This window comes from Nelumbo nucifera, chromosome 2 (assembly GCF_055504915.1).
Source record: "Nelumbo nucifera cultivar China Antique chromosome 2, China Antique-T2T, whole genome shotgun sequence".
In the NCBI taxonomy this organism is placed as follows: domain Eukaryota; kingdom Viridiplantae; phylum Streptophyta; class Magnoliopsida; order Proteales; family Nelumbonaceae; genus Nelumbo; species Nelumbo nucifera.
The window spans coordinates 9,026,015-9,048,779 of record NC_142650.1 but is presented as its reverse complement, the minus strand read 5'-3'; the positions used below and the strand labels follow the sequence as shown (position 1 = coordinate 9,048,779).

The 22,765-nt window shown below is 36.9% G+C and overlaps 1 protein-coding gene across 3 annotated transcripts; it reads left to right on the top strand.

Moving 5' to 3' along the window:
* Window positions 1-6,684: 6,684 nt before the first annotated feature.
* CNGC15 (cyclic nucleotide-gated channel 15) lies at window positions 6,685-12,693 on the top strand. 3 transcript variants are annotated; one of them, XM_010255417.2, is made up of 8 exons: window positions 6,685-7,008; window positions 7,858-7,935; window positions 8,065-8,620; window positions 9,071-9,283; window positions 10,157-10,449; window positions 10,557-10,668; window positions 11,495-11,731; window positions 11,827-12,693. In XM_010255417.2, exons 2-8 carry the CDS (start codon window positions 7,871-7,873, stop codon window positions 12,526-12,528), a joined length of 2,178 nt encoding a protein of 725 aa, XP_010253719.1. In that variant the 5' UTR covers window positions 6,685-7,008; window positions 7,858-7,870; the 3' UTR covers window positions 12,529-12,693. The 3 variants fall into 3 exon arrangements, with proteins under 3 accessions (XP_010253719.1, XP_088753071.1, XP_019052790.1); XM_088896945.1 differs by lacking the exon at window positions 6,685-7,008 and adding an exon at window positions 7,504-7,556; XM_019197245.2 differs by lacking the exon at window positions 6,685-7,008 and having other exon boundaries at window positions 7,723-7,935.
* Window positions 12,694-22,765: the final 10,072 nt, after the last annotated feature.

Here is a 22,765-nt window from a genome sequence, read left to right as displayed (position 1 = left end):
GTTGAGCTTAGATTTTCAGTCCTTGGGCTGGGCCTAGCCCTTAGGTAGCCCAAAGCTGGCCCTAGTCCAGCCCAACTATTATGTAAATTTTATATACATACTTACATATATATAAAGATATTTGTATGTATATAAAATTTACATATAGTTGGGAAAATTATTATTAATTACCATTCCAAATTAATAATGAGAAAAATTATCAGTAATTAATTATTATTGAACATAAAAAACCAATTATTCAAAAATAATTAAGGTCATTAAACAAAGAGTAATTAAAATTATTTAGTAAATAATAATTTTTAGAAATTAAAATTAATAATTAATTATCTGTCCGAATTAAAATGGGTAATTTTAAGTAATTAAAATTTTCTATTAAATTTTTTTAATAATAATCAGTATTATTAATAGATTAATAATATATTAGTAATTATGAAATCAGTAATAATAATAAGTATATTATTATTATTAACTAATAATATATTCTTATTATGTGTGTATTGGTTTTGAAATCCGTAATATTAAAGTATTACTATTATTACTATTATTATTGTTTTATTTTTATTTTTATTAAGTAATTAATTTGTTATAATTACGATATTTAGTTAATTCATAAAATAATATTTGCTTTTATAATTCTTTAAGTTTAACAATATTGAATAATTAAAAATTTTATAATTTAACTTTCACTAAATGAAGTATTTATTTGAGAATAATAATGGTATTAATTATAATTACTTGTAATAATAATAATGTAAATAAGTAACACTAATTATATATTTATAAAATATTTAATATGCATTAATGTTAATATAAAATGATTATATCCCAATTAATAATTAACATTATTAAAATGCTTATTAATTATCATAAATTAATTAACATTCCGAAGTAATAATTATCATCTTTAGTATTAGTAATAATTAATTATAATTATTGATAATAATAATTATATTAATTAATTATAATAATATAATTAATTATTTCATATAAATGTATGAATTATAATTTCTGATAATAATTATAATATAAATAATTAACATTAAATATTTATTTTCAAAATCATTAATATGAGTTAATATAAATATAAAATGATTATTTCTGAATTATTAATTACCATTATGAAAATATTTATTAATTATCATTTCGAATTAATAATGAGAAATATTGTCAGTAATAAATTATCAGTAATTAAGTATTACCAGTAATTATTATAAGAAATTATTTTTCAAATTAATAATGAGCAATATTATCACTAATTAATTATTATCGGCAATTATTATAAGAAATTATTATCAGTAATTAATTATTATCAGTGAGTAATTATTATTATTAATTAATAGCTAAAATTAATTAATTAGAAGTTGTTAACAGTAATTAATTAGTAATTAACAATAATTATTATTAGTAATTAATAACTGTAATTAATTAATTAGAAGTAGTTAACGGTAATTATTATTAATAATCAATAGCTGGAATTAATTAATTAGTTTAATATATATATATATATATATAATTAACTTCCCCGTACTTAGTACGGGGTGATTCACTAGTTACAGTAGATTGGGAAAATTGGGCTTAACCTTGGGCTTGAACCTTAAGCCTAAATTTTAGGGCCGGGCAGGGCCTAGGTTGACCATAAACCCAGGCCAACCCGCCTGACATGCACCTCTATTGAAAATATTTCCAAGATCATGTAACAGATAAGGATAAAATTCCCCTACATCGACATGAAGATGGGTTAATTGGCGATGGTAAGTGATGTGGCAAAGTTATGGACGATTTGATGATCTGGAGATGTGCTTCCAAGTCTGAAGAGCAAATAACATGTATGCTTGAAAACGGAAAACCCCAAATCAAGAAACTGATGAATAGGTTAGACTAACTAATTAGACAATGACATTTGTCTGCAATTGAATGACGGTGATTTTATTTGCCTTTGTCAAATGGTGCCGTGATAGGTAGGATGGATTACAATTTTCTAGCTTATTAAATAAAAAAAAAAAGAATTATATGGAAAATAAGTGCGGATTCCAATCTACGCCAACGAATTCACATATGACACGAGAGAGACAGAGATGCATCAAATTGACATGGGAAAAAAGCTTTGGGTTGGTTTGATAAACAAAAGAGTTTTTTGATGGAACAGTCTCATAGTCGTGTTGTGTTGGCAAAGAGGTTTGACCGCACGAGCGGGGGCACACATACACACCTTTTTTTTTCTTTTTCTTTCATACACACACCCATCACCTATGCCTTTCGTGTTTATATAAAATATATTACTGGTGCATGTTCTGTGCTTTCTGTTGGTAGCGATCTATACATGGGCAGAAAGGTAAGGTGGAAATCTGGAGCCCCGGAGAGATTGTGCCACGAGTGCGGCCCTGACGTGAGAATGGACACGTGGAAAGAAAAAACAAGTGCCAGCTATATTATGCCTTCCCATGTTCAGAGCTGGGTTCTGTTTCTCACGTAACGCGTCTCACACTAGATACATTCCCGATGTACGGCAAAAACATGCTGTGAGCTCGGTGTGAGGCGGGTAGTGTCAAAGCCGATCCGGACTCCCAAGTCCCAAGTTCATTCACGACCCTTCGGAGTGTGTGTGTATTTCACAAGTCCCAACACAACACAAGACTACCTAACTACCATCCGTGCCTAAACCCATTCCCCATTCCCCGGAGCAGGAGTTCTGGCGGTGGCGGTGCCCGTCACGCGCCATCGGCCCATTCCGCCTCCGCGTATTATGAAAATTAATTAATGCCCACGTGCTGGAATCTTTGAGACATATTTCAGTGTGTGTGGAGTGGGGTGTTGCGGGGCGAGGGTACAAAGCTTTTATTGTTCGTTCGGGACTTGGGCTCACTTGGTGGGTCCCGCCCCTATATCTCGCCCAACTGTCGCTGTCGCCTCCTTACCCAGTTACCCTCTTCTTTTTTTTTTTAAATTTTAATCCAAGTATTGGAATGTGGATTACTGTTACATATTACTAGTACACTGCATACTGGTTTCATTTGGTAACGAGATGCCAGCTGTGGCAAGTAATTATTAATATTTCCCTGATCTGAAAATTCATCATCTCCGACTCCGGATCTACTGCCTACGAACTCTGCCCATGCCTATCCATAATACATTACCTCCTCCCGTGAATTAAAAACATCTCTCTCTTTATAATATTATATAGAGAATGAGATATTCTCCATGTATGATTAAGATAAACATGAACAGAGCAGGGTTCCGTGATTAAGAGATCCGGGTTTTTTCCCTTATGCACGCACCGGGAACAGGATCAATGATTCAATATGCCCCTTCCAAGTAATCAATTTTCTTCTTGTTTATAACATGTATATGCTCCCGTTCAATTCATGATGGGCCGGTGAGCGTCCACCAATGACCCACCTAAGAGAGAAAGAGAAAGGGGGAAGGGGAGAAATTGTTGAGAACCCTTGTGTATGGGGGTTACACGTGGAGACTGAGATATTGATGCAGGTTTATCGAAGGGTCAACATTCTCACCTCTCAGGAGTCAAGACTGCGCTGCATCATCATCCTCTTCCGTGTTAGTCATGGTCACGTAAAATGAAAAAAAATCATTTATTGTGGGTATGAATTTGGACTAATAAGTATGGTAGTAGGTTGCCCTGCCCAAACTAAATAATAATAAATAGATAACGGGCCTCTGCCCCCAATTCTAAGGGAATAAGGCTTCCGACTTCGCGCCTGGATGGCTGGATCATAAATACCCTGATCCTGCTCCTGCTTTCTATTCTTTAGAAACCGACTTATTAATGATTTATGAAGCTTCTGAAACACAACAAGATAATGACAACTTATATCACGGGTTCTGTCTAATCACGTTTACAACTTGAAGGAACACCGATTCACCAATTAATATGTTGATTACAACACCAATTACATACCCTGACTTCATCTCACCGGGACGGAAAAACCATCCAAAGGCATTGGGATCCCACATCATCGGGATTTCACATCTGCGCCCTCCATCATCGGGTCAAAATGTCAACTTTAAATCAAAATCACACCAGAATGTCAGATTTTGATGATATTCCAATTGATGGTCTTTTTACTCAAATTTTTTCAAAAAAGTACGTTGTACCATAGTGCAAAATTCTGAATTTTGAATTTGATTCAATATTCCATACATATTGAAAATTAATATCCAAATTCGAATCCAATTAAATATTGGAATGTTCGATTCAATTCGAATTTGATTAATTAATTATTTTATATAATTAATAAATATATAAAATAAATATTTTATTGATATAAAGTATATAAATATATAAATTATTTATATAACTTAATTATATATATATATATATAAATTATATAAAATATTTTACATATTGTATATAAGTATTAAATAATCGTTCGAATTTCGATATTTATCGAATCAAATCAAGTCATATCCGAATTCGAATCCGATTAACTATTCGGTATGAATAGGATATCCGAATTCAACCGATTAGATATTCAAATTATCCAAATTCAATTCAATTATGTCGAATATCAAATTTGAAATCGGATTTTCGAATATCGTTGACACCCCTAATCTTACATAATTTAAAACGACAAATAACTTCACCCTAAAATATCAATACCCGCTCGTATATTGGCATCAATTCCAAGCTGACACCTACCCCAACTATACTGTGGGGCTAAGAATTCTTAGGGTGTGTTGAACAATCATTCTCCCAAATTTTTTCCTTTGTTGATTGTGATGAATTTGCCTTTGTACACCCATTCATGCTTTGGTGCATGGGTATTTAGATAAAATTAAATCCATTCTTTAAATGGTGCACTAGAATTGCTATTGGTCGAATGTGATTTGCATGCCCAATGCTAAGCATACATGTTGAGAACTTCATATCATTATTTAAACTCTTTATTATTAAAAGGAAAAATTCCCAATTAGTACCTTGTGCTTTGGGCCTAAATGTCACTTTGGTCTTTGAACTTTAAAATGCAATAATTTAGTACCCAAACTTTTAAAATGTGCCAATTTAATACCTATTCATTAATCAGTTGTTAAGTAGTTGCTAAATGGCATTTGAAAAGGCACAAATTCTCTTTAAGTGTCATCTAATTTTCTTTATCGACCACTCAAATGTTGACAAAAAATAAATAGTCCCAAATCCTTGCCTCTTCTATTCTAGAAAGTTGGGGCCATGTCTTAGTGGGCATTTTGGTGACCCCAACTTTCTTGAATAGAAGAGGCAAGAATTTGAGACTGTTCATTTTTTCTCAACGTTTGGATGATTGATAAAAAAATTAGATGACACTTGAAGGGCATTTGTGTCTTTTCAAATGTCATTCAATGGTTGGTTAACAAATAGGTACTAAATTGACACATTTTGAAAGTTCCAATACTAAATTGTTGCATTTTAAAATTCAAGGACTAAAGTGGAATTAGACCCAAAGTACAGGGTACTAATCGGGGATTTTCCCTTATTAAAAATTGTAAATAATCTATTAAGTGATAATTATCTCCTTAAACTTTCATTTGTGACAAATATCCTCTCCTAGTTTAGTTAGATGACAAAAATGCACTAAATTATCAAAATACCCATTTAAACTTTTTTTATTTCATTTATTTGCCCTTTTCTCTTAAATCCTAATTGATTAAAAAATATATCAATTTCTCCTAACAAAACCAGCTAAAATAAGAAGAATCATTTCATTGATATAGAAAAATAAGTTTCTTTAAAAGTTTAAACTAATGTTTTCATTTCACTGATATGAATGTCTCTCTTCATCTTAAAATTTGAAAATAAATCAATAAAAACAAAATAAAACCTTAAAATTATATCTATAAAAAAAAGGCTCTACCATTTCATTTGAATATTGAATCCAACAAGAAATCTATAAAGATCTATTAGAGCAATTAAGAGAACTTCAATATTATATTTAGAAAACTAATTCAATAAAAAATCATTCAAATAAATAACAAAGGATAGTTTAGGGATTTGAAAAATTTTAAACAGCTAAATGATTTTTTTTTTGAACTTTAACAAAGGGTATTTATTGCAAAGTAAAAGGTAATAGGGGTCTTTGTAACAAATAAAACTTCAAAGTGGTAATTCCGTAACTGTCAGTCTGTAAACTGACCCCGTATATGGGAGGGTCTTTGTAATTACCCAAAAGAAAGAATCGTTTCAGTGGCATCTAAGTAATATTCAATTGAATCAGGGGTACTAGAAGCTAGTGCACACTTCCCTAAAACACCAAAAGCAGAACGTCAGAACTCAAAACTCACTAGAGAAGCAAAGCGGAGGATCAATATTCAATAAGTAAAGCCAGACAACAATCTAATAACGAAAGAATCAAAAGTAAACGCTTTGACACTTGGCACCAAAACATTGGTTATGAGAATCCATCGTAGTCAACTCCTCGTAGCTTTAAAAATAAATAAAATAAAATATAACCTCCGCCTTGTTTTTAATTTTGATCCCTCGCTCGTCCGGAGATTCTCTCGTGGACGTGGATCTATCTTTTTGTTTTTCTCTTATATTTCAGAAAAAAAAAAATCACACACAGTCATACATGCAGACGAACACAGAAACTAGAACATAACAGATTGATCACTTTCTGTTATTATTATTTTATATAATAAAATTTATATTTTATTTGTTTACTTAAATAATTTCACAGCTTTCTTCTTTGAAACAACTACAGCCAAATAAAGAGAAAAAGGCAAATTCATACTTCAAGAGAGAAGAACAGTAAAGCGTTCGGTGTTCTAACAATAGAATCTGTTCGGCCCCATTCCACCAAAACCTTCTTCTTTCTTCCTTTTCTTTTCGACTTACGTTTTCAGGAGAGATTAATTTCATCGTTGTTTTTCAACCGAAATTTATTCACAAATCTAAAATCTCACTATCGATAAGAGAAAATGACAATGGTAGAGAAAGAAGCTGAGGGAACAAAAATAGAAAACCTGAGAGATTGATTTTCTTGCTTGCTGTTTATTGGCTGGAGGAGAACAATGTCGGTAAGTAATTCTATTGTATGCACAGTGTTCTTCTTTTCTTATATCAATCGCATATGACTATGAGAAAACTAGATCCTTTTTTTCGGGTTTCTAATTTAAATAAAACTTTAACTTTTGTATCATTGTTGTCCATTTTGAGTTTCGATGTGGTGGACCTGCTTGGATCCTCTGTTATTCAGTAATATCTACCTCGGTTTTCAACTTTGTTTTCCTTCTTTTTTTCCCTTCTTTGGTCTCTGTTTCATTGGATCCCCGTTCATTGACACTATTCTACCTTGAACTTATCAATGGAGAGTAGAATTTCTTTCTGTGAAAATCTAATATGGATCAACTGCTACAATTGAATCAAGAAAAAAGAATTTTATTGGTGTCCGAGCAGAAAACTCTTTCTAATTTCATGTTTCAAATTATGCTTGCCGCCGACATAAAGAAAAGGGATCCCGATTAGTAATTGATGATGTTTTCAAACAACCCAGATTCTACTCTCTTTAGAAAAGGTTATTTGGCTACAAAAATTCCTGCTTCAATTGACATGTTAAGGACTTAAGGTAAAGGGAACAAGAAATTTAGAAATTTGTCCATGAGGCGGATCTTTTTAGAGTCACAAGGCAACTAAAGTAAAAAATAAATAAAAATAAAAATTAGAGGTTGATCACATGTTAGACCTACACTTTTGACCCAAAAGGAGGGAATCATCACAGCTTCTTCTCCAAGTTGATAGTCTCATTTCTCTTTTTTACTTTCACATATAGTTCATGAATGTGGCTTTAATTTCTTGTGCTTCAGTTTTCAAATGTTATTGTCCTCCGGTGGCCTCATGTTTATCAAGTTCTTGCTTTATTTTTGTAGCGGATCAAGGCGTATGAATGATTCCAGTGGGGGATTTCTTCAGAGCACAATGACATACGGTAATTCAAGATCGGTGAGGTATGTTCTTCTTCGGTTTCACAGTCATAGATTTGAAAAAAAAAAAGAAAAAGAAAAATCCTACCGTTTGTTATTGAATTCTGTATATATAAAATGATGAAATGTGGTTTGGTTTACCCAATTTCTCAGATTTCAAGATGATCCAGAAGTTGCAAAGTCCACACCAAGCAAAGGTGGTCATGTGATTAAGCTCATGTACAAGATTGATGGCACACAAATACCCGAGACAAGCTTTAGAAAAGCCGAGAAGGAAGTGGCTCAGAAGTCTGGGAAGTCATTAAAAGCTAAAGTGCTGTCGAGAGTGTTGTCTGAGGACTATGAGAGAGTGAAGAAGAAGATATTGGACCCTCGAGGCCCTTTCATACACAGATGGAACAAAATTTTCTTAGTAGCCTGTTTAGTTTCCCTTTTTGTGGACCCTCTGTTGTTTTACTTGCCGGGGGTTCGGAAGGAGGAATGCATAGATATAGATACGCCACTCGAAGTAGCACTCACAATTGTAAGGACTGTAGCCGATGTATTTTATGTGGTTCAGATTTTTGTCCGGTTCCGAACAGCTTATGTTGCTCCTTCCTCTCGTGTATTTGGGAGAGGGGAGCTTGTTATTGACCCTTCAAAGATTGCTTCTCGGTACCTAGGCAAGGGCTTCTGGATTGATCTTCTAGCTGCTCTGCCCCTTCCACAGGTATGCCACTAATTACACCTCTCTCTCTCTCTCTAGCTTGCATTCCTTTCAAAGTAGGAGGAGGATATATAACTGAATTGTGGCAAGGTGAGAAAAATTTTTCCCCTTGTATGTTGAAACAGAGTTTTCAGTGCTGAGTGCCCCTGTTTCAGTTCTAGATTCTCAATAACTCTATGGGCCTTCATTGAGCGACTGAGAGCAGCTGGTTATGAACTTGGTGAGATACTGAATCATGGTTTTGGGGTGGGGTTTAGAAATTTTGTAATTCCCCATTTCTCTTCATGATTTATTGGGTCTCAATTGGTTTAGTGAGGCTCAGTGTAACTTTGTGGGGATTGCCACAAAGTTTTAGAACATTGTTTGAGCTGTTGAAGTAGTTAATTTTGACAGTGCCGTAGTATTTCAAGGTTCAGATGAAGTAAGAAAAGAAAACCTTTTTACATGTTTCAGGTCTTAATTTGGGCTGTAATCCCAAATCTAAGGGGTTCAACAATGACCAATACCAAGAATGCTCTTCGCTTCATCATTATCTTCCAATACATCCCAAGGCTGTTTCTTATCTTTCCACTCTCATCACAAATTGTCAAGGCTACTGGAGTTGTGACAGAAACAGCTTGGGCAGGAGCTGCTTACAACTTGATGCTTTACATGTTGGCAAGCCATGTGAGTACCTTATTTAATTGAACCAGAAACACATGCAACTATCACTAGGTTTACATGTATACTGACATATCAGTTGGCCCATGAAGCTTTAGTCGATAGGTGGAAACTGTGTTTGCATATTGTGTTTTCAAGAGCTTGGTGGGGAAGCAGAGCTAAGTTGAATCATTCAGCTTAAGTCACTGCACCTAACTGTTTCTGAACCTAAATGCTTGTGTTTCTATTGGTATCACATATTGGATGTGAGATCATTGGTATTTCTGAGGTGTGCAGGTTGGACTAAATCATCAAAAAATTGCAATTCAACATTCTGCTTAGATCAAAGCTTTACAATGATTTTTTTTTTAATGAAAATTGGTTGTAGTTTTCTGTCTAGGCTGAAAAGCTACCATGAAATTACTCATTTCTATGAAGGTGCCAGATGTATCACCCACTATTTACCTGGAATTGGATCCGACCTTCACCCTTCCCAATTCCAGTCTCTCTCTCTCTCTCTCTCTCTCTCTCTCTATATATATATATAGGAGTCTGTTGGTATACCTGTTATCAACAGAGCAGAAAGAGACATGTTCGATCTGTGTTGAGAATCCATGCTGCAAATATGAATTGTTCAGTTGCCTAGAATGCAGGGTCACCTGTTACTCGGATTACATAAATGCTTGTGTTTGATCCCAATAAACTTGTATATGGGACTTTGGTAGTTGATGGGTGGATCAGAACTCAGAAGTTAGGTTTGGCCCTGAGTAAACCATAAATAACATGTTCTTGTGTAACTTTGGGCTTAGCTCAGAAAAATATCTTTAACGACACTGGTGGTGTTTTTGTATGAAGTTTGATTATTAACTATAAAACCGATCACTTCCTATGTTTGAGAAGGTAATAGGAGCCTGTTGGTACCTTTTATCAATTGAGCGACAAGAAGAATGTTGGAGAAAGGCCTGCAGCGTTGAGAGCTCTGGGTGTCAATACGGGTTCTTTGACTGCCGTTTGATGGATAAGGCTGATAGGGTTGCCTGGTTCCAATCGAGCAATATCACGGATCTGTGTAATCCGAGTAGCAGCATCCTTGAGTTCGGCATATATGGAGATGCATTAACATTTGATGTTACATCCTCCACATTCTTAAGCAAGTATTTCTACTGTCTTTGGTGGGGCCTCAGAAACTTGAGGTAGATATCTTTTCCTTATTCCTTGTTTATCCTCCATACTTGAAGAAGGATGTAATGTTATATTTGTATTAGTAAATTAAGGCATTATGTTCTATCGACCTGTGCAGCTCTTTAGGACAGTCTCTATCTACAAGCACTTATGTTGGAGAAATAAGTTTTGCCATCATAATTGCAATTCTTGGCTTGGTTCTTTTCGCATTGCTCATTGGGAACATGCAGGTAAGTCTAACCTGTCTGTCATGGATTTTCCTCAAACTAATCTCTTGGGTTACTATCTGTTCTATTATTGTGAGTTTGATTTCATGTTGGATTTGTGGAGCAAAATTGGCCTTAAAAAGGGATAAACTCACTTCTAGGAATGGTGGAACTTGGTTGTTCATTATTTCATTCGTTCCTTCTCTTCTTTTTGGGGACTCTCTTCTCACTAAATACCACTTAGACCGGGACCGGATCTACTAGTTACAACATAGTATGCACGTTAAATGAGCACTTGATAAAATATTAAGTGGGTATTAATCTTTTTCAAGTGTAGGCTGGGGGTATTTTAAGGGACAGGTTTCAAAAAAAAATTTTAACTACTCATTTAACGTGCTTACAACGTTGTGCCTACCTGCAGATCCCAACTGTCCAAACTAAGCCTTATGAAATTAGATGAAAATTAGTCTCCTAAATCTGCGCATGTACCAGTGTTTGGGAGTGGTTTTCCTCTCTAAACGGGCTCTTGAATAATTGCTAATTTAGATAAGCTCATTTATCTGACTAATTGAGCATTTGCTCTGACGTTATAAACGGGCTTTTCTGTAATGAAAGGGCTTCTCCAAAACGTAAGAAGCCAAAAGCCCAAAAATTTTTTCTTCTTCTAAATGGGCTTTTTGGGCTTTCTACCAAACCAAACGCCAATTCGGGCTTTTTTTTTTTTTTGGGGGGGGGGGGTTGTTTTCGGCTTCTAACAAGCAATATGCCCAGCCCAAACTCCCAAATGCAATGATTGGGCTGATTTCCAACCTGCTGCAAGTCAGTGAATGAGCTCTTAAATCTTTTACAGACATACCTGCAATCAACAACTACCCGATTGGAAGAGTGGAGGATAAAGCGAACTGATACAGAGCAATGGATGCGTCACAGACAGCTACCTCAGGAACTGAGGCAGTCCGTACGAAGGTACGACCAATATAAATGGGTTGCAACTCGGGGAGTTGATGAAGAAGCTCTTCTCAAAGGCCTACCCATGGATCTCCGCAGAGACATCAAGCGCCACCTATGCTTGGACCTTGTTCGACGAGTCAGTATCGATTGTATATGTTTTATATATGGTTTTCTCTTTTCATGTTATTGAATTTTAATCTGTCTGACTTGAAAAAAAAAACAAAAAAACAGGTGCAACTGTTTGACCAGATGGACGAGCGGATGCTAGATGCGATATGTGAGAGGCTGAAGCCTGCGCTGTGCACCGAAGGGACGTGCCTAACGCGGGAGGGTGACCCAGTGAATGAGATGCTCTTCATCATCCGAGGCTCCCTGGAGTCTAATACTACCAATGGTGGTCGTACGGGGTTCTTCAATTCATGTCGCATTGGCCCCGGTGACTTCTGTGGCGAGGAACTGCTGACATGGGCGCTTGATCCACGCCCAAGTGTCATCCTTCCGTCGTCCACACGCACGGTCAAGGCCATTTCCGAAGTCGAGGCGTTCGCACTCATTGCCGATGACTTGAAGTTTGTGGCGTCGCAATTCCGTAGGCTTCATAGCAAGCAACTTAGACACAAGTTTCGGTTCTATTCGCACCAATGGCGCACATGGGCTGCATGCTTCGTTCAAGCAGCATGGCGTCGGTTCAAAAGAAGGAAGGATGCGGCTGAGCTCAAGTCTCGGGAGAGCCCCCAGACCGCCTCGCCTGCCCCGGTTTTTGAACGCACCGATTTGTCCAGTACCGTACCACCTATGTCAGGCTTCGCTGTGTATGCCGCACGGCTAGCGGCCAGTAAGAGAGGTGGGAGCAAGTCCTGTGGTTCAGATTCTAGCGTGGTTGCGTCGTTGCAAAAACCAGAGGAGCCTGATTTTACTGTAGAAGAGGAGTGACGAATGAAGCCATCTCGCGCTGGGTGAGCTTCACCTTCAAATGCGTGAAGGTGAAACAACCTACTACTCTTCACATGGTGTGCCTGCCATGCAGTAAGCATGTTTGTGTGACTGTATCTGTGTATGCGTGACTTCTGTGAATACTTTTTTTTGTCTTTTAACCTACGGAAGAGTAAGGAATTAACTAGTAGCTGATTGATTCATTTCGACATGCCTCAGGTGATGTTGAGGAGATGTTTTAACCAGTAAAGGCCGTAGTTTTAGAAGTTCTTTCTTGTTCCTTATACAACCCTTTCTCTCTCTGTCTCATAGTCATAGTCGATCCGAACAATTGATGATAAGGCTGGGAAGAATGGGACGATGACAATCGAGTTTTCTCTTGGTTTTTAATGCTAGCTAGGAAGCGTAAATAATTAACTATGTTGTGAGGTGTGCTAGAATTAGGGGACTAGTGTCTCTTTCCCCTACTGCAAAATTGTGGTAATCCATCCTGCACAGCAACAGTAATCAAGTAACGGAATTGGATATATATATATATATATCTGTTCTGCTAGGCAGAGTGCAATCAACCTCCAAGAATTAGAAATTGGGATGATTTGGTAACCCATAATATCATCATTTATCACAAATGCCTCTGAGTTGTGGGTGTGGGCTTACAAGTTGTGTCTTGGGCCTGGCTTGGTACTTATGACGGGCTTGCTTTTGTAAGAACAAGAAAAGAATTGGATCTTCTAGTCTACAAAAATCCCAATGAACATGGGCCTGAAGGCTTAAACAACACCTCTTTATCCATACAACTATTACTTTTACACCTTCGTCACACCTCAGCAAATATCCGACTCTCTGCTCTGGCGGTCGCAATTAGCCACAGTAGTTGGCCCTTGGATTGTGTACGGTGCCAGCAAGGAAAAGGGAGACACAGAGACGTAGACAAGCAACAATTTCTTTCACAGTGGAGTCGAGCTTCATTATTAGTCCCACAATAATGGCGTTTTTTTTAAGTGGGAAACTGGCCAACCGATTAGAACAAATATAGTGTCAACTTGCGTCATTTAGGGTTAGAAGAGAATATGGAAAATGCGAAACTCATGCAGAAAAGAGACCGAAAGAGATAGGGATAGAGATAAAGATTAGAGAAAGAGAGGGGAGGCACGGGCACCAACTACTGTGTAGTGGGCTGTGGGGGATGGTCTGTGTTTAGTGGTGGGAATGGCTCCACCATTTCCTTGATTAAGTTCTTAATGCGCATTTGGCAAATTTCAAATAGAAATTGCCCGTATAGATCACCATTTGAGATGGACAAGTGGTCCTCGGGAATTCGAAAAAAAAAAGGTGTGACCAGTGACCACCCCATATCTCAACCTGCAACGGTGACGCCTCCAACGGGCTTTTTTTTGAGGTTGTTATTAGCTTTCCAATTTTGAAAGAAACTGAGGGCCCATTTGGTTTGTGGGAACAGGGGTCTGGAATCGGAATCAAAATGGGCCATTCCGATTTCAATGATTAAGTTGAACGGAGCTGGAATCCCATTCCTATTTTTTTGTGGAATGATCAACATTCTTCCATTTGAGGGAATGGTTCCCTTGAGAATGAAATATCATTTTTTCTGATTCTGATTCCTGTCTGAATCAAACAGACTATAGAAATGAACCCTGATTCCTGTCTGAATCAAACAGACTATAGAAATGAACCCTGATTCCTGTCTGAATCAAACAGACTATAGAAATGAACCATTCTGATTCTGATTTCAAAAGATTTCAATTCCAATTCCAATTCCAACTGTAAACCAAAAAAACGCTAAAAAAGCTAAACTGAACAAAGAGAACAGAGAAACATATAGAGCACAGACACGATTCTCTTTACCATTTTTTGATCATAGCAATAATAAATGCACAACACGGACGTGGTTTCCTAGTCTGTAACATGTGCATGACGCATAAGAAGTGTTCTAATTGCGCGTGATATGGCTTTGTTGCTATACACCGATGTGGCAGGCTTTTTTTTTTTTTTTTTTTAATTTGGGCCAATTTGTGGTCCATGGTTTACTACTAAACTCACACTATTGCTAAATTGAATTTGGAATCACACCCAAGAAAGCAATTTAACTATAATCCTTAGCTGTTGAAGAAGGTTGATTGTGTGTTGACATGGTCCGCGGCCCATTTAATTTGTTACTCTCAGGGAGGGAAATGATTCAAAATGTAGGGCTGTTATCTTATCCCACTACTTCTTCTATGGGTGGGTTCATCATTCGTTGAGTTTTAGGTCCAAGCCCACAGTAGAAAATACTAAAACTGTTTGGTCAATAAGAAGATAGTGTACTTCATCTTTATCTTTTTATTTTGTATGTAACTGTTTGTGCAGTGGATGAACCATGAAGGGGAATAGTGCCAAGACATTGCGTTGCAGGGAGCACTGCTGCATCAATCACTCACTTTTACTCCCATGATCAGTTATAGTTAGTTTTTTTTTTATTAATATTTAAGATATATATATATATATATATATATATATTAAATTTTTATGTGATTATTATAATAGAAATATTTGAAGAACCAAAGCTGTATCTTAATAGGAACGGATTAACCCGAGAGTTTTTTGTCTGTGGTCATGGTTATCAAGTTGAAATCTCACAACTATGCTTATGTCAGACACCCGTGGGTTTATTTAAATAAGCATAGACTTTTCAATTGTTGGAAGACAATTTTACAGGGAGGCCCATTGACAACATTACTTAGATTAATTTATTGTAATTAAATATAATTCCATGGTTTGGATCATGCTCTATTTATTAAGTTTTGGCTGTATCTTCTTAATTACGCTGTCCATCATGTATTAATATTTTCATAAAATAATTGCCTATATTTTATTGCATTGGGATCAATTGTATAATTCTATCCTAAACCTGGTTATGGGTCTTAACTAATTCACTTCCAAACATTTCAAAAGTGGTTTTGGATGGAACAAAAGACAAAAGGAGAAAATGTGAGCCCAATGATTCTAGGTGAACTTTCAAAGACTGTAACCTTTGACTTAAAGCATAAGAAAATTTGAATTTAGTTCAGTAGGAAAAGAAAGTTTTTTTTTTTTTATTATTATTATTACGAAAATAGAGAGACAGGAACTAGTGCTTTTCTTTCTTTCTTTTTTCTGTTTTTTGTTTATGGGGATTTTATGCTTTGTCTTACAACACTTGTAATTCTCCTAGCCAATAATGGAATAGCAATAATAATTCCAGCAAAATAATTACTTAGAAGAAAAAAAAAATGTATTTGATTCTCTCTCTCTCTTTGCTGCAAATATGTATTTGAACTTGTATAATGAAGATAAAAGGGAAGATATTTACACCAAGAAAAAAAAAATATTTAACTCATGACCTATATGAAAAGCATGATAGATAGGGTGGTAGACACATTGATAGGCTGAAACATAAAATAGCACTTAAAAGAGGGACAATTTGAATCAAGAAGCGGAAAGAGTGGGCCCAAATTCTAAGTTAGCTCTCTCTCTCTCACACACACACACATTATCTGAGTTTGGGCAACGGTGTCCTTATCACGCTGGAATGCCTTTTGGTGTGTGCTATGTCGGTTGACATGGGCCCTCTTTGACTAATGACTATTGGCCCTATCAGCTTATGTAAGTTTGGAATACTTGTGAGAAAAGGAAAAGCAAACATAGAAAGAAATGAAAAGTTAATAGAGATAATAACAGAATAAACAAGTGCTTTTAACTTTTAAGCGGCTTAGAATTAAAAGCATTGATTAGTGATATAATAAAGCAAAGGTAGAAAATAATCATTTGATAAGGTGTTCATTAATTATTTCCTTTCTTGAGGTCAAGCCACTCATTATCATTGGATAAGACAATTTAATTGAAGGGTGAGACTGTGGTTAAGGCAAGGGGATATGATATCAAATCCCAAAGCCCATCTATCTGAATAATGTCCTTGACTCTACCTTGACCAACAAAAGCAAAATTAACAAGCTGTGATCTCTAAATTTCCCTTTTATTTTATTGTTGATTTCAGTTAGTTTTCTTCCAAAGTTGAAACCATAGAAACAAATTAGTGGGTACCACTGATTTCCCCTACATATATAGCCAAATGTCTCTAAAACAATGTAAAGAAGAGATATATTCAGAAACTTTTATATAAAGCTTTCAGTGGAGTGGGTGAAGATGTCAAATGTAACATAGAATCCAACAGAAGCTACATAGGCTTTCAGTCTGCCAACATTCAATGTAGCAACTCTTTTCTTTTTAAACTACTGTAGTTAAAAGACTGGTCATCTAAGAATAGTGAGGCCAAATGTAAGTGATTGATGATCTGCAGCAGAACAGGTTGTGTAGTTTCTTAACTTTGAAGCAGGAGGACGGGCTGATAGCTGAACCCCGGCCAGTCCCCAGATGGAGATTCTGACTCAAAGCCTTACCTTATCCATATCTAACCACTTTTTTTGGGAGAAAATGAATGTGTATAGAGCGAGGCATGCATGCAGCAGAGGCAGGGCAGAACAATTGAATCGGGATGCAGTATATAGGAATCAGGCAGTCCAGTCCAGTCCAGTCCAGTCCAGTAGTGGATAGAGACGACACTTGGATTAGCCACTCAGTCATATCTCCCGCTTTCCCACCATTTTATTACTTCACCCCAGAAAGGAGGTCAACAACATACTCGAGTTCCCAAGATATGTCGTGCCTAGCCACTGTTGTACATGTGTATGAGTTAGCCACCCTGCTTTGTGCTTTCGAAAGATATCCATGATGATGATGATAACAAGCAAGTTAGTGACAGGGCTGAGGACTCATCAAAAAGGGCCTCTTCTGATCATGGCCGTCATTAATTCTAAAGTATCACAGAGGGAGAGAGAGATGCCATTGATCCCCAGACAAAAAAACTCAGAACCCTAAAAATGCTCCTCTCCAATTATAACCTCTTCCCCAACACTTGTGCATGCCTCCATGTGCGAACCAACAACAAGATCCAACAACCCACATCATCATAACACAAGCCCATATTCATAACTCAATAAGTTGTGTGAAGGGATGGATGATATATTGACAAAAACAGATGGTCACTTTCTGATCTTGTACAGTAGCTTTAATTGGTTTTTCTTCTTGTTTTTCTAACAAAGGGCCTCGATTAATTAAAACCCATTCACTGACATCTTTAACTATTTCTATATGCATTGAAATTAATGAAGATTCATCCATTTTAATTTACAAAGGTTAAATATCTATATCTATATATGTATGACCCCATTCCCATTAAACAAAAGGTTGCATTTCCATCGGCAGGATCCTCTGGTGATAATGGTAAGTCGCTTTCTGATACCAGTGGGAATGCAAACTTCAAAGCAATAAAAGTCGGGGTGTGGGGGTTAGGTGGATTCAGTTCATCAGTTCTACTTTAATTGACGAAAACAAAAACATAATAATTGTAACAAAGAAAATGGAAGTCGTCACACAGGGAAAGATGGATGGATTATTAATTAGCTGATGAAAGTGGGGGTCCTAAGTAGTTTTCTGTTTTGTTTTTTTCTTGGAAGCCACTTAAGTAGTTATGTGGTGTGATGATCCCCATTTCCACTTTGATTTTTGCTATAGCCACTTATTATGTTTATTACTGAAATTATTTATAAATAGTAATGGATTCAAATTAAGGTCGGGGGGGGGGGAGTGGGAAATATATAGTGAAAAGATTGGAGTGGCAATAGCAGTAGACATAATTGGAGTAATGAAGTGTGTGTGGTGGGACACATACAGATGGATGATGGAAAGAGGAGGCAGTGGAAGTGAGAGTTAGATGTTTGAGCACCCACTGATGGGAAGTCCTTGGAATCATTCAATTTGGCCGAGGAATCAGGGGACAAGCTTTCAGAGAAGTAAGGCACTGGGTCTCTCATGTGCCAACGCTCCTCTTTCTCCTCCGAAACAACCGCCCTCTCTCTCTTGCCATGTACATAAGCACATTGCACTGAATACATGTTTCCAACTACGTTCCACAAGCTGGACCTACAGCCAAACAATGGAGGACCCAGCAGGGCCAAACCATCCGACCGGTTGAAATTATATGTGTACTTGAGAATGGGGTACGAGATATAACCAAATGATTCCGTTATGCCATATAACTTTGAGAGCTTTTCATGAAGAGCTTAGCTGGCTTGATGGCTTCCAAACTGTCCATCTAAAAGGCGGACTGCATGGAATGGATCCCCCCCAATTATATTGTATGTACACCTCTCTTGCTCCCACTCTGCCCCCCTATTATTATTCCTAGAATTATTTGAAAGATTATATTAGAGGCCCATTTGGGTGGTGACCCAGACGCCCAGACCCACCCAGCTGTGATTAATTAGTTTGTCCAAGTAGACAGGCAGGACTCAGGAAAGAGAGAGAGAGAGAGAGAGAGAGAGTTTTTTGCAATGTGAGGTCAATTGTTGTTTATTGTTCTCTAGTTTCACTTTGGGTAGCTACTAGCTACCAAGAGTGAGTGAGTGTATGTGGTCACATGCCACACTGCCCCACCATGTCTATGTCCGTGTGAAATGCCAGTTTTAAAGGCCTGGTGGTGATTGGTTCAACCTCTTTCTGCGCCTTTAAAGATCATTTGAAATGACTAAGTGTTACAAGTTTCAGTTATGTCACATGAACTAGTAGCTAGCCCCAGCCCCTACATTCCACCTTTCTTTCATTTACATGTCTCTCTAACTTCAAGTACTGAGCCCCCCCCCCCCCCCAAAAAAAAAAAAAATCACTTAACCATAAATTAATCCATGGACCAGTTCCTTCTCCGGTACTCTATTCTCTCTCATCAGGTCAAGTAGTGAAATTTGCGCCTCCCCCATCTATTAATTTCTTTCGTCTGCCACATAGAAGGATTATGTGGCTAATCAACAGCATTGATTGAACAAAACACTTTTAACTATTTGGAGAAAACTGTTTGGTCTGTTTGATGAGAGTGAGAGCTTCCTGCTGTGTGCACGACACGATACCATGCGTCGTGTGGAGTAAATTAAACTGTACAAGTGTATTTGCAACCAATATTCTTTTACTCAGAGGAAATGAATGGGGCAAAGTGTGAATCTCCCAGACAGCCAAAGTTTTCCCTGGCTGGAGATGGTCATTGTTTTTAATCCAATGTCCTCATCAGCCCTATATATATGCGCATGCGTACAGCGTACCCCAACAAATGATACATAGCAGCCCATTTATCTAGCTAGGGATCTTTGGCTAAAACTTTTTCTTTAAACAAAGCTGATGCGTCACACATGACCACTCATATTGGGCCAAATTATGTTGCCACGTGTATGATTCTTACACACTTTAGAGTTTAGAGTTACTTCTCTTCTAATATAATAATAGAGTAGTAGTAAGTAACCCAGCTCCCAAGCAATTTGATCACAGATGCATGCACATCAATAAACAAGGATGGAAGAAAAATCCTATCTTGTCATCCAAGGAAAAAACAAAGACAAAAACCAAAAGGAAAAAATGCGGCTGAAAAATTGTCACCCCACCACACACCCAAATACACACATAGTGTGAGTTTTGTCTTGTTGCATGCAAACTTAGAAAGAAAGGCATCTCCCTTTCGTATGGAAGATTCCAAGCACTCTTGGCCAAAGACAAATTATCCTTATCCCCTCATACCCCCTTTCATCACTATATTTACATGTTATTGCACCCGGACACTTTGCATTTTCAATTACTTTCTTCAACGCCCTCCTCCTCACTCCTTCCTATCACCATCACCACCACCATATCATCATCATCCAAAAAGCTTTGTCTCAACTATAAATATAAATATATCTAGCTATCTTGTGTTCATGGCCATATCTATGGCTAAATTATGGGCACCCAAAATCATTTCTTACTATAGCAACCATATATTTTCACCCTGTATCTCGTTTTTATGCCTTTGTAATTATCCTTCTTTGCCATGTTATTTGGATTAATTAGTATAGTGCTTCTTCTCACAAGATTAATTTTAGGTGTTGTGCTTAGAGCATGGTTTTTAAAAACGAAATGGTGACCGAATCGGTCAGGCGTCCGGTTATTGGTTCGAATGGTCTGACCATTTGATCTGAACAGTCGATTCGTTCTGATAAAAAATAAATAAATAAATTTAAAAAATTAGAAAACGGTCAAAACCGTTCGAATAATTAACTGGCTGGTTCAACGGTTTGCTGATCAAAATCAACGGTTTTGAGGGAAAAAAGTGGTTTAGAGGAAAACAAAACCAATCAGATGACTGATTCTCGGTTTTTCAGGTCCGATCCAGTTTTGAAAACAGTGGGTTAGAGAGATCAGAAGTGGAATATGGATATATGGAAACATTTTTCTTCAATTTTAAGAGGGTTCAGTACTGCATTTTGCTCACTTTGTCATCTACTATACTCCTTTTCTTTTACTGACAATAAGAAGTTGGCAGAGAATTGCAGTCTTTGAACCCCACCCACCCACACACCCACTCCAACTCCTTTCCACTGGCTTAGGGTTTTTGAGAGTTGCTTAATTACCGGTTGAGTCTGGTTTCTGTTGTTCATTCCCATCCATCACCACTCACGACCGTGTTTTTAGACTAGTAGACTTCTCTTTTAGTAAAAAAATGACAAACTCAGCAAAGAAAGAAGGACAAAACTAAAAGGACAATAATGGCCTCTGTCTGATTTATCAGAACCTAGAGAGTGTGTGAGTGTGTGTATGAGATTGGAGAAAAATGAAAAGAAAAGAAAAACGTGTGAGGTTGGAATATTGTAGAAGCATCAAATGTATTAAGAATCAAGGGAGATGTTTATATTAGAATCTTAAGGGTTTTGCAGGTGCAGTCTGAGTGGTACTGTGGAAGAGAAAAAAGGGACGGTGTTAATCTTCTCTCAGTTTGTATATATGTAAGCATGGTTGATAGGCTAGCTGATAGTTAGTGGGAGCAGTGGAACACAAATTTCTTTATGACTCAGATTTCCACATTCTCCTTGTTCAATTTTCAAATTTCAGGTAAATAAAAGAGGTAAAGAGACATGATATTATTTGCTTCCCTTTTGCCATTGCTATCATCAATTGCATATTTGTTTCGTCCTTTGTTGACTGACCGAATTGCCCTCAATGGGTTCAAGAAATTTTGAACCACCTCCGCTCTTCCACCAAGTAAACACCATTCATCCTTGATCCTAGCAATGATAATTGTGGTGTGTAGATGTGATTCTTTTTAATAGACCCCAAAAGACATATTAAGCTTTTGGGGTCTTTAATGTCTTATCTTAAAGATGAACACTATTTGGTAAGTACCCTGGTTTATCAAACTGTTGAACCCAAGATTTTAGCTTTTAGATGCGAAAAGATTGTTTGGAAAGAAAAGACTTACCAAATATCCCATAATTAATTAATGACTGATTGCTAGAGGTAAAGTAGAAGACTAGAGGAAGCTAGTGCCTTGTGGTATGTTTATGTTTGGTTGCCGAGAAGGGATGGGAAGGGAAGAATCTTTGAAGAATAATCGATTTTTCTATTGTTTGTTTTGAAAGAAAAACTAGGATGAGAAGAGAAAGGCTTGGGACGGGGTTTCCCAAAAACAAATACGCGGGGTCATACCAAAATGGTGAGACCCTGCTGAGAAAGGAAAATAGAGGCCTTTGTGATAAAATTTTGTCGAGCCAACAACTCAGAGAGTGCCATCTTCTTGTCAGACACCGTCCAATAGTCATCTCACCAACACCATCTCTAGTGATTTTTTTGAAAGGTAAGCTCAGATTTGGTATCCTCTTGCGATTTCCGCCCATTTTTGTACCATATTGGTCTTCTTTCATTGAATGAGTCCTCCTTCACCTTCGTCTACCACCATCATTGGTATTTCAGACTAGTTTCCCTTCACAGATAAATGGTAGATCTACTGTTAGAGGCGTTGCTCTTCCATGTCGACATCCATTTCCGTTCATTTTAACACATGAGCTCCAGATCTGGCTTCGGCCATCTACCTCTTCCAGATCTGATAGCTTTATTAGCACTGAACGTTAAAATGAACTCGGATTTTGCATCTACCTCTTCTAGATCCAACGTTTACCTCTTCGTCTACCACCATCCCTGGTCTTCCATACCAGTTTTCATTCTTAGAAAAATGGTAAATCTACTGTTAGATGCATCATTCTTCCATGTTGACAGCCATTTCCATTCATTTTAACGTCTGAGCTCCAAATCTGGCTTCTAGCGTCTACTTCTTCCTACAAAATTTTTTCAT